Here is a 15,488-nt window from a genome sequence, read left to right on the forward strand (position 1 = left end):
TGAAGTGGATGCGTGTTACAGACCTGACCCACAAACTGGCCCACTAGCGGAAAACCCGGGGGGTATGAGATTTTTCTAATTGTGAAGTGGATGTGTGTTACAGACCTGACCCACAAACTGGCCCACTAGCGGAAAACCCGGGGGGTATGAGATTTTCTAATTGTGAAGTGGATGTGTGTTACAGACCTGACCCACAAACTGGCCCACTAGCGGAAAACCCGGGGGGTATGAGATTTTCTAATGGTGAAGTGGATGCGTGTTACAGACCTGACCCGCACACTGGCTCACTAGCGGAAAACCCGGGGGGTATGAGATTTTCTAATTGTGAAGTGGATGTGTGTTACAGACCTGACCCACAAACTGGCCCACTAGCGGAAAACCCGGGGGTATGAGATTTTCTAATGGTGAAGTGGATGCGTGTTACAGACCTGACCCGCACACTGGCACACTCGCGGAATTATGAAGAACAGCTACACGTATGGCGGTCGTGGCACAACTCTGCAGCTACGCTCAAGCCCAAGTATGTAGCCTACGTTGATCTCATCAACAAGGCTGCTCAGCTACAAGGTAAAGTGCTGTAGTCAATAAACTATCCTTAATGATGTTTTTACAGGTAGAGACATATTATTTGAATGTAAAGTAGGGAAAGACATAATCCTGAAAATTGTGTACATTAGATGTATCTTTGTTTATAAGAACCACTGATATTAAATATGCAGTTTTTTGTAGAACTCTCTGTAGATATCACAGTTCGTAGTTATAATGTAAAAGAGTAGAACTTCAAACTTTCGAAAGCATTAGTTTAAGTTTTTTTTTTATAAAAGAACCAAATATAAGTGTTGATTTGTTTTACGGACAATTATTTACGTACAGCCCTTTGTAAAGTCAAGGTAATGTTTAGTTAATTTAGTTCAAGTTTCCGTGAATAAACGTAACCAGAAAAAATTTTGCTAGTTGGGATACAGATACAAGCTATTTCTTAGTTACTAAAACTTAGCAAAACATCTAATAGTTTGGATAACAAAAGTTATAAATAAGGAATATATCTTATTTTTAGCAAGTTTATAAAAATTGTTTTGAAATTAGAAAACGAGCTATATGTTTTATTATATACTTCTACATCTTCACAGCAAGTTCCTCATCCTACCTTCACTGAGGTTGTTTAGTCTTTAACATAATCCTCATATCCGCAATCAACCATGTCTCCATAGCCCAAAAACCGTTTTCACCTGGCCTCATCCTAAATACTGACAGTCATGTCACTACAACCTACAGTATCATGTCTAGACCTTTCTGGACAAATTCTCATATAACACACTTCCCTAGCACCAAAGAATTACCTAATTGTTGTAATTAGAACTGACATCTCTCTAACCCACACTGTTTTGCTGCTCAAGAGAAGGTTTTTCAAACTTTCTGAAGTTACTACTTTCGGACCTCTGGCATATACTGTAACATCAGTGGCAGTAATTTACAGAAATCACGAAGAATCAAATCAGTGCTCTTTCTTATCCCATTGCTACAACTATTTCATGCCTCCAACAGTTACATAACCTGAAACCTGAACATGAACGGTAAAAGGTTTGTGATGATCAATCAAAATGAAACAGTGCTTGGCATTGTTAGCACAATTTAGCACAACAGGAACGTAAGCAGTCTTTCTCTGATTCGTCTTTAAACTCCTATGTAGGCGCTGCTCATAGTTATCCCGTAAAAATTCTTCATCCGAATATTCGTGGTTTGATGACAAATCATGAAACCCTCCAGCTCTTTCTACAGGAAGAAAGTCCAATGGTGGTGTGTCTAAGCGAGCATCATGTTAATCATCTTGGTATCCTACAACTAGGTGGTTATGTGGCTGCAAGCTCGTATTGTAGATCTGGAATGGAAAAAAGGTGGAGTAGCGATCTTTGTAAGGCCAAGTATTACATTTTTGCCCATTGATGTCGCTGCCTACTGTGTTGAAGGTGTCTGTGAGCTGGCTGCTATTTCGGTTGTGTTGGACAGTATAAAACTTCTGGTGGTCGGAGTCTATAGACCCCCCTCTAAATACAGAGAAGTATTTTACGAAAATATCTATGGTTGCCTTTCACACATCATGAAGGGTTGTGATAATACTATTGTCCTCGATGATTTCTACATTGATCTGGTAGTTTCTTCTAACGACTCTGAAACCCTTCTATATTATATGTTTTCCTTTGGGCTACGTCAGACTATTCACTCGCATACACGAGAATTTAAGTAGTCTCGAACCTTGATTGACCATACTTATACAGATGTGTCTGAACCTTGTTTTAGGAGGTCTGTATTAGTTTCATATGTAACTGACCATCATGCACAGACGGCTATACTTATCACGCCATCGTCACCGAACTCGTCTCCAGCTTTTATTCCGTAACAAACGTGTTTTTAAGAGGAAAATATAAGGCTCTTCAAGTCATTTCTGAGCAGAGAAAACGGGGTTGATTTTTATTCTATGCATGATGTAAATAGAAAGTTTGATATTTTCTTTCGGGATATAAACTTACATTTTAACGCCTGCTTCTCTCTAGTAAGGAGAAAAGTGTTCACGAGAAATGGAGTAATTGACGCATGTTATACATGCAACATGTCTCTACAATAAAAAGCTTTACTATTGACTATTTGTATATATGATATTACGTATCATATTATTTATACATGTCGTTTCAAATTTAATCAGATGTTAAAAAGCTTAATATTGCTATGGAAAAATACAATTTAATAAACTTACACCGTCAGAGTCAAGCTCACAAGAACCCTCCAAGGTATGACATACTCTGGGTTTCACTAGTTTTGATATAGTCTGGTAGAGCATTAAACTATTTTAGCCCAATGTATACGGTTGTTTTTTAATAATTAATGGTGATGGATGACTAGCATAGGGCAGGTTTGAATCGTGTGGTATAAGAATATGTATGTACTGGAAAAAGATGACACTTTTTTAAAGTGAACACACATTTGGAATATACGAATAGGGTGGAAGGGTAAGGAGGTCTTCACGAAGAAATACTTATCAGCAACTCCACCGGTTCCTGAGACCTCAAATCCCACTCACAGTCATTTTCTGCAGCCCAAAAACCTGGTTGAAAGAGGATAACGATGAATTTCCCAAGAATAGAATACCATATGAAACCGGTGGAAAAACATTAAACATAATAGTCCAAGAATGGATTTGTTAAAGAATCCGGATAAATATTCTAAGAGAAAAACTGTTTAACTGTTTAATTTTCTACATGGCTGATTAACATGATTTCTAATTTAAGTTAGGATCTATGTGCATCTGTACGAAACTAACGGAATTAGATTCAAAACTTTCAGCCCCATTATATGCAGTGGTATAGTTTAGGATTTCCGTCTTAGTTCTGAGTTCAATGCCAAAACACTTGGGATCATACGTCACAAGTTTTGAGCACTAACAGTATACTTTTCATTATAAGAAAATTCCCATTGCAATTGGGGACTAAAAGTGTATGCATGAAAACTACAAAACTGGATAGATTTCATTCCGAAAGTTTCAAATTCTGAATTTGTAAAAATAAAAGGGCATTAACGCATAATTATATGGTTTACTGCCCAACGAGAGGCAGAGACAACTACTGAACTGGGTGACACAGAACGGCAGTTTATGAACACCTGCCCTCGCAGACAGGCGTTTGTTTTAAAAGATTGCCCGATTTCATGGAAATTTTAAAAACGTAAAAGAAACTCATCTGAAACGCTGTTTAACGCCTAAGGCATGTTATAGTGTCGACGAGTTTTGGATTATAGTTGGGGGACCTCCCATATAGAAAACACTGGCATTGGCGGTAGATAGGCCTACTCGTAGAATTGGCGATTGAGTGGTATACATGAATGGAAAGATTATATGTCTGAACGTATTATTGTGAATGAATGTAAAAAATATATATTTATCCCGTGGGACATTTGCCATGTAATTGTTACATTGTTCACGGCAATAAACTTTTTGACTTTGACTTAATGATATTGACGGAACAAAATCACAGCATTCGATTTTGATTGATTTCTGATATATCTTCAGTTACGTAATGTTGAAACTTGTGTGTGTGTGCCAGGGTTCCGGGATGCGAGTGAGCAAGAGCGGGCTGTGTACGAGGAACCGAACTGGGCTCAGCACATGGCGGAGCTGTGGTCCCGCCTGGTCCCTCTGTACCAGCAACTCCACACGTACGTCAGGCGCAGGCTGCACGAATACTACGGTCCTCGGAGGGTGCGGCTGGACGGTCCACTGCCCGCTCACATATTGGGTTAGTGTGACACGGTTATGCGTACACTCTGCATTACACTACAGACAAGCAATGACCAACAAAATTATCTATTACTCGTCACCACAGGTAACACAATACTATACTGTATTAATATCATCAAACATAGTTTTACATTTGATTGATGTAAAATGCTCACATTGACCGTGTTTGCTCCTAACCGTCCTCGGCTATTTATGTTTGAAGTGTTTGGTCAAATACTGCCCTATTCAGCAAGCACAAACGGCCAGTTCTCCAGAGTTTTAAAAATAAAAAAAGAAGCGGTTCGGATAATCGCACGATTAGTTCACAGTCATGCAATGAAACCTTCAAAAGGTTACAACTACTGATTCTGCCAAAGTCTCTACATTTTAGAAACAACATTATTCTGTATGTTTACATCTGCTATTTCTAGCGGTCGAGACATTCATTCGTACGAAACACGATGCAAAGATCCCTACCGGACTCACATACATAGAACGGGGTTCGCTAAAAAAATGGCCTGATTCAATAACAAAATTCCTCAATGACCAAGGCTTAAATACCTCTTTAGTGTCTCAAGCATTTTATAGTTCTGATGAGTTTATGGCATGCGACTGGGTGACCGCACGATTAACAGACTGACAGCCAGACTTGGAAGTGGGAAAATTGGCATGCATGAAAGGAGTATGATAGATAAAATTGTACGTTTAACTGGGATTTCAACAAATCTCTGCGATAGTAAATGTTCTCACCGATCGTCCAAGAAATCTTCCACAGGGTTCTTATAGAGCTCTACAGACCATTTAATACCAACAGACGTATGAGACGAGTTTAAATCAGTTTGGAATTGCCGATTTTTCAACATTTTCGGTAGTCTGCACGTGTGTTTGACTTAAACAATTTTTTGGTTTCTAATTGATTATGGAGCGAAGGTGTAAATAATTGTAGAGTTAAAACTGTAGAGAGTACACGGATGTCAAATTTTGTATTTTATACATCTAGTAAAAATTTGTAATGTTCCTGTAAAAGTAAAGATTTAAACTATTTGAAACCCGACAGTTTCAGACCTTGACCTTACATCTACCGTGTGAAAGAAACTCTGCAACTTAATAGATTCCGGGTGGGTTCACTTCTGGCTATCACGGATATGTGAAGCATACGACTGTATCAATTTTCATCAAATGTGGTTTCCATACATGATGACCTCCATTCCACTTACATTACACGTGTTTTACTATACACAGTTTCTTATGCAAACATGGAATGGAATTTTAATTTGCTAAAAAACTTATAAGATGGTATACTTTTAAATTGTTATTCCCCTCGTAGATCTAGTAATTTGAATTATTTCTACAATACAGAATATAAGCATGATTTGTATTCGAGGTTGTGGCTATTACTTTAGGTTTATTATATTATTAATATTATTTCATTCGAGCTTTGGAAGTAAATTCTGAAAATATTTTTCGTATTTGGGGTTTACTAGAAATGATTGATTTTTTAGTAATAATTGAGTGAAATTAATTACTTTTAACACCCACCAAAGGATCATAGAAACTTATGGAAATAACGCTAAAAGATACATTTAGAGATAAGCACGAGTGATTATGGATTTTAAACTAATCTCAGCTTAACGTTAGTTAGCCCTTAGTTGAAGAATGTTTAGTTATAGATTTGGTTGAGGTTTTAAATTTCATAATCACAGCCTTAAAACACCATTCCTTAGACAGAACAAATAGAAAAAGTTTATATCAACCCATGAAAAATTATAGAAATTGAAAATAGTCGTGTTGGGGAAAGTGGCTAGATATAAGGATTGGACTCTTATAGTATGTACATATATGAATCGTGACTTCTTAGGAAACGTCATGTTTTGTAACAAAATATGAACGTACAAATTACACGTATTTCAATGAAATGTGAACCTTTAGAAATGCGTCGTTCCCTTCAATTTTGTTTATGTAAACATACTGTATGTAAATAACACTTAATCCCTTCTACTTTTCCTTAATACTCTCCTGTGAGCCTCGTATCAAGATGACCGAAATTATCACTTTGCGCGTCTAAAACTCCCTGTGGACTGACAAAAAACATCTTTTTATTTTTCATGTCTTAGAGAAGGACTGTGTCTAAGGAAAATGTTTTTAAAATTTAATTCAATCATAAAACCTACTATACCACCTTAATAAACCGTATAAAAATAAGCAATTATTATTGTTGTGGCAGGAAACATGTGGGGACAGAGCTGGAAGAACATCTTTGACATCGTCATCCCTTATCCTGGAAAGCGGCGGGTGGATGTCACATCAGAGATGATTAGGCAAGGCTACAATCCCATCAGGTCAGCTTCATAGGTTATGTTGTACTACTGTCTCTAGTTTTTAAAATTAAAGTATAAACGTCTATAATACTTATTGTGATCTTCCTTCACAGTGACATCTTCCTTCGATCATCTAACTTCGGTATCCGTCTGCAGCTCGCGTAAGTGGTAGAAAAGCCTCTATGTTTAATATGTAATCAATACAAATATAAACCTGTAATATTGTAAAGGTAATTTACTCCGTAACCTTATAGAATAAAGTCTTACAGCCAAAATCTTGACACGAACATTATGTTTTAAATGTCAGTACTATCTCATCTGTTTGGACATTCGCATGTATCAAAATAAAAAAAAATTGTGTTTATTCGATAACGTTTACTTTTTGACATTTAAAATTTGTGAGCTCGTTTCCTTAACAATTATAAAAAAATGTGCAACTTGGTTACTTCCGAAAATCTAACATTGTACAATCTTGGGTGTAGAAATAAACGATTTCTCAACGAAGTTTAAATGTGGCTTGGGAACTGGAAACTTAAACTCGACTATAATCTAAGTTTCCGATGCGCTTCACATCCACACATTGCTAACGTGACAAGAATCTTGAAATATTTTGGCTTCGTTGTAAATCCCATCTTTATTCATTATGTTAAATAAAAAAATGGCAGAGCCAGTAATGTATATCCACTAATGTAAGGGGGGGGGATAATTGTACAGTAATTGACTTAAATTCAACCAATCCAGCGATAAATATGATTTCTTTATCACGGGCTGCCAGCTATCCATAATATGAAGCTGTCTCCTTTTGTGAAGTTTTTTTCCTTCTTAATTATTACCAGAGAAACATAAGTTAGCTATGGTGGGAAGGGTTTATTCCATGTGAATATTGAGTTAAGCTCCAATTCACCTTTCTCTTAGTGCATCGTCTGGGATCTGACGGTTTCAGACATGACTCCTGAAATCTGGAGTCATGTTCGTCTGAAGAGATCCAAACAACGTCGGCGACGAAGAAGCTAAAAATCAATTTGTTACATCGTTCGACATCAGAGACACATAGGCAACACGATATAGTGTAATATAGGTGAAGAAGTATTCTCATTGTCTGAATTGTGCACCTGATGAGACAATGAGAATACCTCTTCACTGCGCGAGCACTTGACTCTCTAAGTACTGTACGTTCACTGTATGTCTTGTGACTTCACACTATATCTTGTGTTCTATGTGTCTCTAATGTCGAAACGATGTAACAAGTTCATTTTAAGCTTCTTCGTTGCCGATTTTGTTTGGATCTCTTCAGACGAACATGACTCCAGATGTGTGATCCCAGATGCTGCAATAAGAGAAAGGTTGATTGGAGCTATTTCCATATGGAAATGTATGAAGTACTTTAATTATGTTTGTTTACTATATTTATATTGCTGAGCTTTGCGTGTTGTGATGTTTTCTGACTAACGCGCTCGCGAACTCATCTAAGTACTAAGCACAGTAGTTCATTGTGTAGACTCTAGGTCTGCACAGCGATTTTGTCTTCGTTACTGGTTTCAAAGAGTTCTTCAAGTTCTGGGCTATCCCATGGATTTAAGAAATATAGGTCAGTTCTGGACATTCCTCAATTTAATTTTGACCTAAAAGTCTTCATTTACTGATATTTTAATTCGCGGTTCGAATTTCTTTAAGGAATAAAGAGTTAGAAAAGAAAACAATTTATTTTGCCATAATGTTTCCCTTTTACACTTTAAAAGGTGAGTATTTAGCGAGTGTTATATTACTGTAAATTATGATATACAATCTAGAATAATACTATACACTTGGGAGTGCCGATGGCCGAGCGGTCTAAGTCGTTGGACTTTGGAGTTTGAGTTAGAGATAGCGCAGGTTCAAATCCTGACTGTGAGCGTTGCACTTTTTATCAGTACAATCAACCTCGTACTGTATCGACTCTTCCCCTTATTCTGTTTGATAAGATCCTCGCACAGGCCAGTGGCCCATGAGGACGGACAGAATAAGGCTTAAAAGGGGATCGGCCTCTATTTATTATGTGATCGAAAACCGCGCTGGAGAAATTCTTAAATTTGACATCACATTCAGATAAAAATTAACAAAACTATATTTTTTTTATTTTCTTACGGGGTTTTTTTGCAGCAAACAAAGTCACATTTGACACAAATTTCACAAAGTCACTTGTAGCAGTTCTACATATTATAGCAGTGTATAACCTATAAATAGGTAAAATGTATTAAATCAATGAAAATAAATAATATCGTAACAAGAAAGTAAGTAGGTAGTACTGTAATCTATGTGGGACTGGAAGCAAGGATTTCAAGTTGAAACTGGCCAGGAAGAGTACTTATGCTCTGAACCTGCTATGTTGCTGGATGATTATTGATTGTATCTACATTTTGTATAGAAACGTATGGTATTCATGAGCCACCTTTGTACCCTCGGTTGGGAAGTCTAAGGAAAAATAGAAGGAAAAACACAATAATGAGCTACGTTAGTCCTCTTCGGCCTCTTTTTAGTAAAAAAGAAGTATACGAGTTCAGGTCCTTCCATTGACTCGAATAAGTTATCCAGTGGAGGGGGGGTGGGAGGTTACGTATGAAATATGGTGTTAAAAATAAATGTATTTATTATTTTACGGACCTTAATTAAATGCTTTTGGTTTATTTGTTTTTAATTTTTTTTAACGTGACACTTTGTTGTTAGTTTGCTGTTTTTTCTTTGGAAAATTGTATTTGAAGATTTATTTAATATTTCAATTTGTAGGACTTTATTAGATGGAATCAACATTAATCTAATGTTTTATTAGTTTCCCTACTTTGTGAACATCTGAAAAAATTTCGATTTAATTTTGTTAAACATCCTTTGACAAGCAACAACATTATTTTTATATTGAAAGATATTACAGAAGCAAAATTTAGTTTGATTAAATCGTGGTCCTGTAATATTTTTGTTCAATAAAACTAATTAAGAAATATGACTTAATTCAATATTTTGTTGAAAGGTATAAATCCTGAACATATTTTGTAATACAAAGGGATTTAGTTATTTATTAATTTTTTTTATCTCTATATCTACCGCCTTGCTTCGTATTACATTTCATACAGAAAATCTATATGTACATTGTCCTAAGTAAATAGAGTTTATTGAGACGCAACCTTAAACTTGTCAGTTATGGCCAATATTGTATACTTCACCTCAAAAATATTCTTAAATGTAGCACAAAAATAAAGCATTGTCTCCAGTACTGTTAACTTTAGACTGTGAAACCGTAATTCTATTAGTCTACTACATAAATTATTGCGCCAGAATGTAGCATTTTGATGCCAATATCCCAACTTTCAATATATTATTTGAGTTAATTTCTACATCAATGAAAAATGTTATCCAACTGTCAATTTATATCTTAAAATTTCAATTTCACCCATCGAAGTGAAATGCATGGGAACTCCTGGGTTACTCATACTTGCTGAGTCCTAAGTTCCGACATAGCAAGTTTACAAACTGTCAGATTTGTACCAAGTTTCAGATTCGTACCCCTGGACTACTAAGTGAATATGTGTGAATACTAAGTGAACTTTATGAATATTTATAGTTCATGTACGTCACAGACAACAGGTATGGAGTACAAGACGTGCCAATCATAATGATGACTAGACAGTGTTTCCAACTCTACTTATACTTATCTGCCAATATGAGTTGATGTGATTCTTAACAATAATTCTGGATGCAGGATGTTTCAATTGGCGGAGCAGTTTTTCACTTCCATGGGCATGAAACCGATGCCGGTAGAGTTTTGGCAGCGATCCATGTTCGAGAGGCCCGCCAACAGGCCTATTGCGTGCAAGGCGTCTGCCTGGGACTTCTGCAATCAGAAAGACTACAGGTATGACATTTATAAATGTGAATGACTCGGAGTACAGAGGTAGACGAATGCTAGGGGGTCGCCGGTCTGCCTGGGACTTCTGCAATCAGAAAGACTACAGGTATGAAATTTATAAATGTGAATGACTCGGAGTACAGAGGTAGACGAATGCTAGGGGGTCGCCGGTCTGCCTGGGACTTCTGCAATCAGAAAGACTACAGGTATGAAATTTATAAATGTGAATGACTCGGAGTACAGAGGTAGACGAATGCTAGGGGGTCGCCGGTCTGCCTGGGACTTCTGCAATCAGAAAGACTACAGGTATGAAATTTATAAATGTGAATGACTCGGAGTACAGAGGTAGACGAATGCTAGGGGGTCGCCGGTCTGCCTGGGACTTCTGCAATCAGAAAGACTACAGGTATGAAATTTATAAATGTGAATGACTCGGAGTACAGAGGTAGACGAATGCTAGGGGGTCGCCGGTCTGCCTGGGACTTCTGCAATCAGAAAGACTACAGGTATGAAATTTATAAATGTGAATGACTCGGAGTACAGAGGTAGACGAATGCTAGGGGGTCGCCGGTCTGCCTGGGACTTCTGCAATCAGAAAGACTACAGGTATGAAATTTATAAATGTGAATGACTCGGAGTACAGAGGTAGACGAATGCTAGAGGGTCGCCGGTCTGCCTGGGACTTCTGCAATCAGAAAGACTACAGGTATGACATTTATAAATGTGAATGACTCGGAGTACAGAGGTAGACGAATGCTAGGGGGTGGACAACATAACTCCTGAAATGCAATTTAAAAAAAAACATAATGTCACACAATAATAGACAACTCTTTCTTAAACTCCAAAAGGATATTGTTTACTGTACTATTGCACATTTTAGATCGATTTTTTATTTGTTCAATATATTAACAAAAATTAATAATGGTACTCAGTACTTTTAGTTATAAACATTAGATGATGGCTCCCGTCTTAGGAAACCATTAAGAAACACAAATTTTATTGATAAACCGTGCTTTTACATAGGCTTTATATTCATCAGGGCTGACTTCACGTGCGAAATCAAATTAGTTGTATTCCTATAGTCAAAATGTCATATTAAAAAAATAATACTTTGCGTGAACTTTTTACCAGAAATAATAATTATTTCTTAGATTTTCGTGACAACACACTTTTATTACTTAAAATTTTCACGTGTGTACTGAAAATAAATGGTACGTATTATTTATATATCAAGTGTTTAATGTAGTTTTTTATAATAATTTAAAAACACGGGTTCTCTTTTCATGCAATATATTCCAATCCTGGAGATAATTTATGCATGTAGTGTTCGCTGCAGACTGATATAAACTAAAAGGATTTACAAGCTTTTTAGAGTACCAGAACATTTTAATTTTATTAATTATAACTCGTCACGTGTTTCATTTGATAGTATTTCTTTTTTAATGTCTGGTTTTACAAATAGTTAGTATATATAGTTAGTTAATTATTTTACTTCTTACATTTAGTGTAGTTTCCAGACATATACAAAGTAGGATAATAAGTAAATTTTTCTGTTGTTAGCTTTAAATTACCACTATAATATTTTGTACTGTTATATATATATATATATATTATGTTTCTTATTTCTTGTAATTTTGGTATGTATTTCTTAATTTTAATCTAGTATTTATAGATAATAACAAATGTAGTTTTTATATTGATTATATTCATGAGCCAATGTAGTTCTTTGTTATTGGTCTTAGCTTCGTGTAATAATTATTGACAATGATGCCTCCCATTATCGAGTGAAATACTCAACGTAGTTGATGGCCTATTTTTGGCAGGTGGAGGCGTGGCCCTGCATATTAAAGAGAATATTGCCTACGAGCAATATTCGGTAATGATGTAAAGCGTGGTATCGAAACTCTCTGTGTTGTGGTCAAGGTTAAAGTGGTTAGGATTGGTTTATGTGTGGTTTACAGGCCACTACGCGTGTTACTCTCTGTAGTCCTGGCAATGCAAGTAAACGCATGTGTATATAGGAGATATTAATATTGAGCTAATGGCGAGGACTTACAATAAAGCTCGATATCTGCACCGACTCTTGAAAGAATAAAATTTATTACAAATTACAACTGAACCAACAATAGAGAGACAACTACCTCAGATATGTTGTTATATCACTTGATAGTGGACAGGTCGGCTGAGGTCGAGAGCGGCGTCACGGACGCACCAAGTATTGCGGACAATAAAGGAATACAGATCATAGACCACAGGCTGATCTTTTGTACCCTACATTTACGTGAAGTCTACGATGTAACTCGTGCTATTGCTGCTACAGCTGAGATTGATTGGGATAGTGCAATGAGGATGGATGAGGTCGAAAAATATTGGAAAACAAGGTCTATAGAAGATTCGAATATATACACAAAAACAGCGTAATAAATTAAACAATTTGGTGTGGAAGGCAAAGAAGACTTTTTTATGGATAGATTATCATCTACTAATAAACTCAAAGAGTTTTGGACAACTCTGAAGAATGTAGGGAAGTAGGAATGTATAATGTAGGGAAGTCCATTGGTAAGAAATGGCCACACATATTTAATTTATATTAAATAAATACATATTTTGCAGAAATGGACATTAAAATTGAGGCTAACGACGAAAACATTATTTCTTCAACCCGTTACCTGGTTTAAACTTTTCTGGAGCGACTAATGATGTAAATTTAGCAATTAATGGAATAAAGTCGAAAGCAACTGGCCCATATTGATATATGACTATATTGATGATTAAAGGAGTTAGTCCTTATGCGTCAGATGTCATTTTGTATCTGATAAATAAGTAACAATCTATCGTGTGTTTCCTCAGAGACGGAAACGAAGTATTGTCCACTCCCTGCTTAAGTTAATCACCCCTTGTAGCATAACTTAATTAAGACCAATTTCAATATTACGTTCAATAGCCAAAATTTTGAAAAAATAGTAGCTCGTCAACTGATAAAATATATGAGTCGTGAAAACATTTTGCTTAAAACTCATTCTGGATTTAGAAGCAATCACAAGACTGCCCTTACTAAACTTGTTTGTGATTTGTTTGGTGCGAAATACAAGGGAGATTATAATTCAGTTGTTTTGCTGCACTACTCTCTTTTAGGCTTGCGAATCTACCAGTCATGAAATTCTATTGTCCAAAATGAATTTATATGGTTTTAGTGGAAATTCTAATGAGTGGTTGAGTTCATATATCGGAGGAAGAAGCCATGTAACCAGGGTAGTGAGTGAGACATCCACCTCTTATGAAACGGTGCGGTGTGCCTCAGGGAAATTGTTTTGGCCCTTTACTGTGCAATCTGTACACGTCCGACTTTCCTACGTGTATGAAACATTGCACGAATCATTATATGTTGATGATTGTCAGCTGCACTTGTGCAGTCAGTTGTCTCACTGCAGTATTGTGAGCCTGTGGTGGTTCGGGAGGCAGTTGCTGGTATAAACTTCTTATTAATATCAGGAAACGGTTCGTAGACAACGGCTTAAGACTCGATGTGAGCAAGTGCACTGTCCTTCATGTTCTTCCACACAGAGAAAGGTGTTGAATCGCTCTGGACCGTGATTTGTGGTGGTGAGCGACCAATTCGAAATTCATGAGGTTTTACTTGATAGCGATATCCGATCACGTCACTCAAGCTATCCAGCGAGCTCTCAAAAGGCTGCGAGGCTTGTACGGATATAAATGTCTACTGCTGGGATTTGCTAAGCCTCTGTTTAAGCTGTCGGTGGTTTTTCCGTCCTTTACTATTGCTATCCTGCATACGGAAATAGCGTATCACGGAGTTATATGGATCGGATTCAGAGACTTCATAACTCTGATATTGGTATCATTTCTAACTTAAAACTATTTGCTCACATGTCGACTTATCACATGCTGTCACACAAGGAACCCATCACCTGGGTGAATGTTTGTTGTTTCGGGAGGAGGTCTCGCAACCCAGCACCCGCCATGGCTATCCGCTATATTCATAGTAAAACGTGAAATCGGAAGGAAAAGCTCTTCATACTTCGTGCCGAAATTGTACAACAACCTCCCCATTACGAAAGAAGTACCGAATTTGTTGAGGGAGTCCTGTTATGAGAGCTATTTGACAAGTTATTAAACAAGTAGATAAGTACCAAATTTGTTGAGGGAGTCCCGGTATGACAACGATCTGAAGAGTTATAAACAATTAGATAAGGACCGAATTTGTTGAGGGAGTCCCGGGATGGTACCTATCTAGCAATTTCCCCCCTTAAGAGTAATATTACTAAGTTTGTACATTATTTTAGTTCTACATGCGCGTTTCACTTTTGTAAAAGGAATGATTACTTTATTTTCTATATTTGCGTTTACAGGTTAAAGGGAAGAGAGAACATTTAAGTCCTAAACTTCACCTGTATAATAAAGACATTTTACATTTATTTTAATAACCAAATCAAATGGTGGTGTTCAATAGTTGCCTAGAAATTCAAGGAGAGAACGTTGCTGGGTTATCGTTTACAGTATGCTGGTTAAATTAAAGAAATTGAAAAGATATTGTTAAGACAGTGTATTTTTACTACATATCTTTTGCACACACATTTTTACACATTTTACAAAACAGCATATTTTTACGATGGTAGTATAACTATTTGCTCAAGACCCTTGTTGATTTGGCAACAGGATGAAGCAGTGTACTGAAGTGACTATGGAAGGGCTGTTGACCACGCATCACGAGATGACACACATTCAGTACTATCTGCAGTACGCCCATCTTCCATATTTGTTCCGGGATGGAGCTAACCCAGGTAACCAAACTTTGTAAACACGAATCTCAAATAACCGCTTGCAGTTATATATGAAATATTACAGATGTTTTTAAAGAACCTGCTTTTCCTTTATAAGTTATAACATAATGTACTCTGTGAAATAAATAATAATAAAAATGAGGAATAAATAAATAATAGAAAGTTTGCAATTGGAATTGTAAAGGTGTAGCAAACTCGCTATATCTGGTACTTTAAAATGTTTT

The 15,488-nt window shown here is 36.6% G+C and overlaps 1 protein-coding gene across 1 annotated transcript in view; it reads left to right on the plus strand.

The window, feature by feature from the left end:
- LOC124368681 (angiotensin-converting enzyme-like) overlaps positions 1–15,488 on the plus strand; it is a 68,057-nt gene that overhangs the window by 22,871 nt on the left and 29,698 nt on the right. The window contains exons 5-9 of the mRNA XM_046825965.1: positions 427–567; positions 4,095–4,286; positions 6,492–6,606; positions 10,316–10,468; positions 15,140–15,264. Of these exons, the coding sequence (XP_046681921.1) occupies positions 427–567; positions 4,095–4,286; positions 6,492–6,606; positions 10,316–10,468; positions 15,140–15,264 (726 nt within the window). The remainder of the gene's footprint in view (positions 1–426; positions 568–4,094; positions 4,287–6,491; positions 6,607–10,315; positions 10,469–15,139; positions 15,265–15,488) is intronic.

This window comes from Homalodisca vitripennis, chromosome X, assembly GCF_021130785.1.
Source record: "Homalodisca vitripennis isolate AUS2020 chromosome X, UT_GWSS_2.1, whole genome shotgun sequence".
Classification (NCBI taxonomy): domain Eukaryota; kingdom Metazoa; phylum Arthropoda; class Insecta; order Hemiptera; family Cicadellidae; genus Homalodisca; species Homalodisca vitripennis.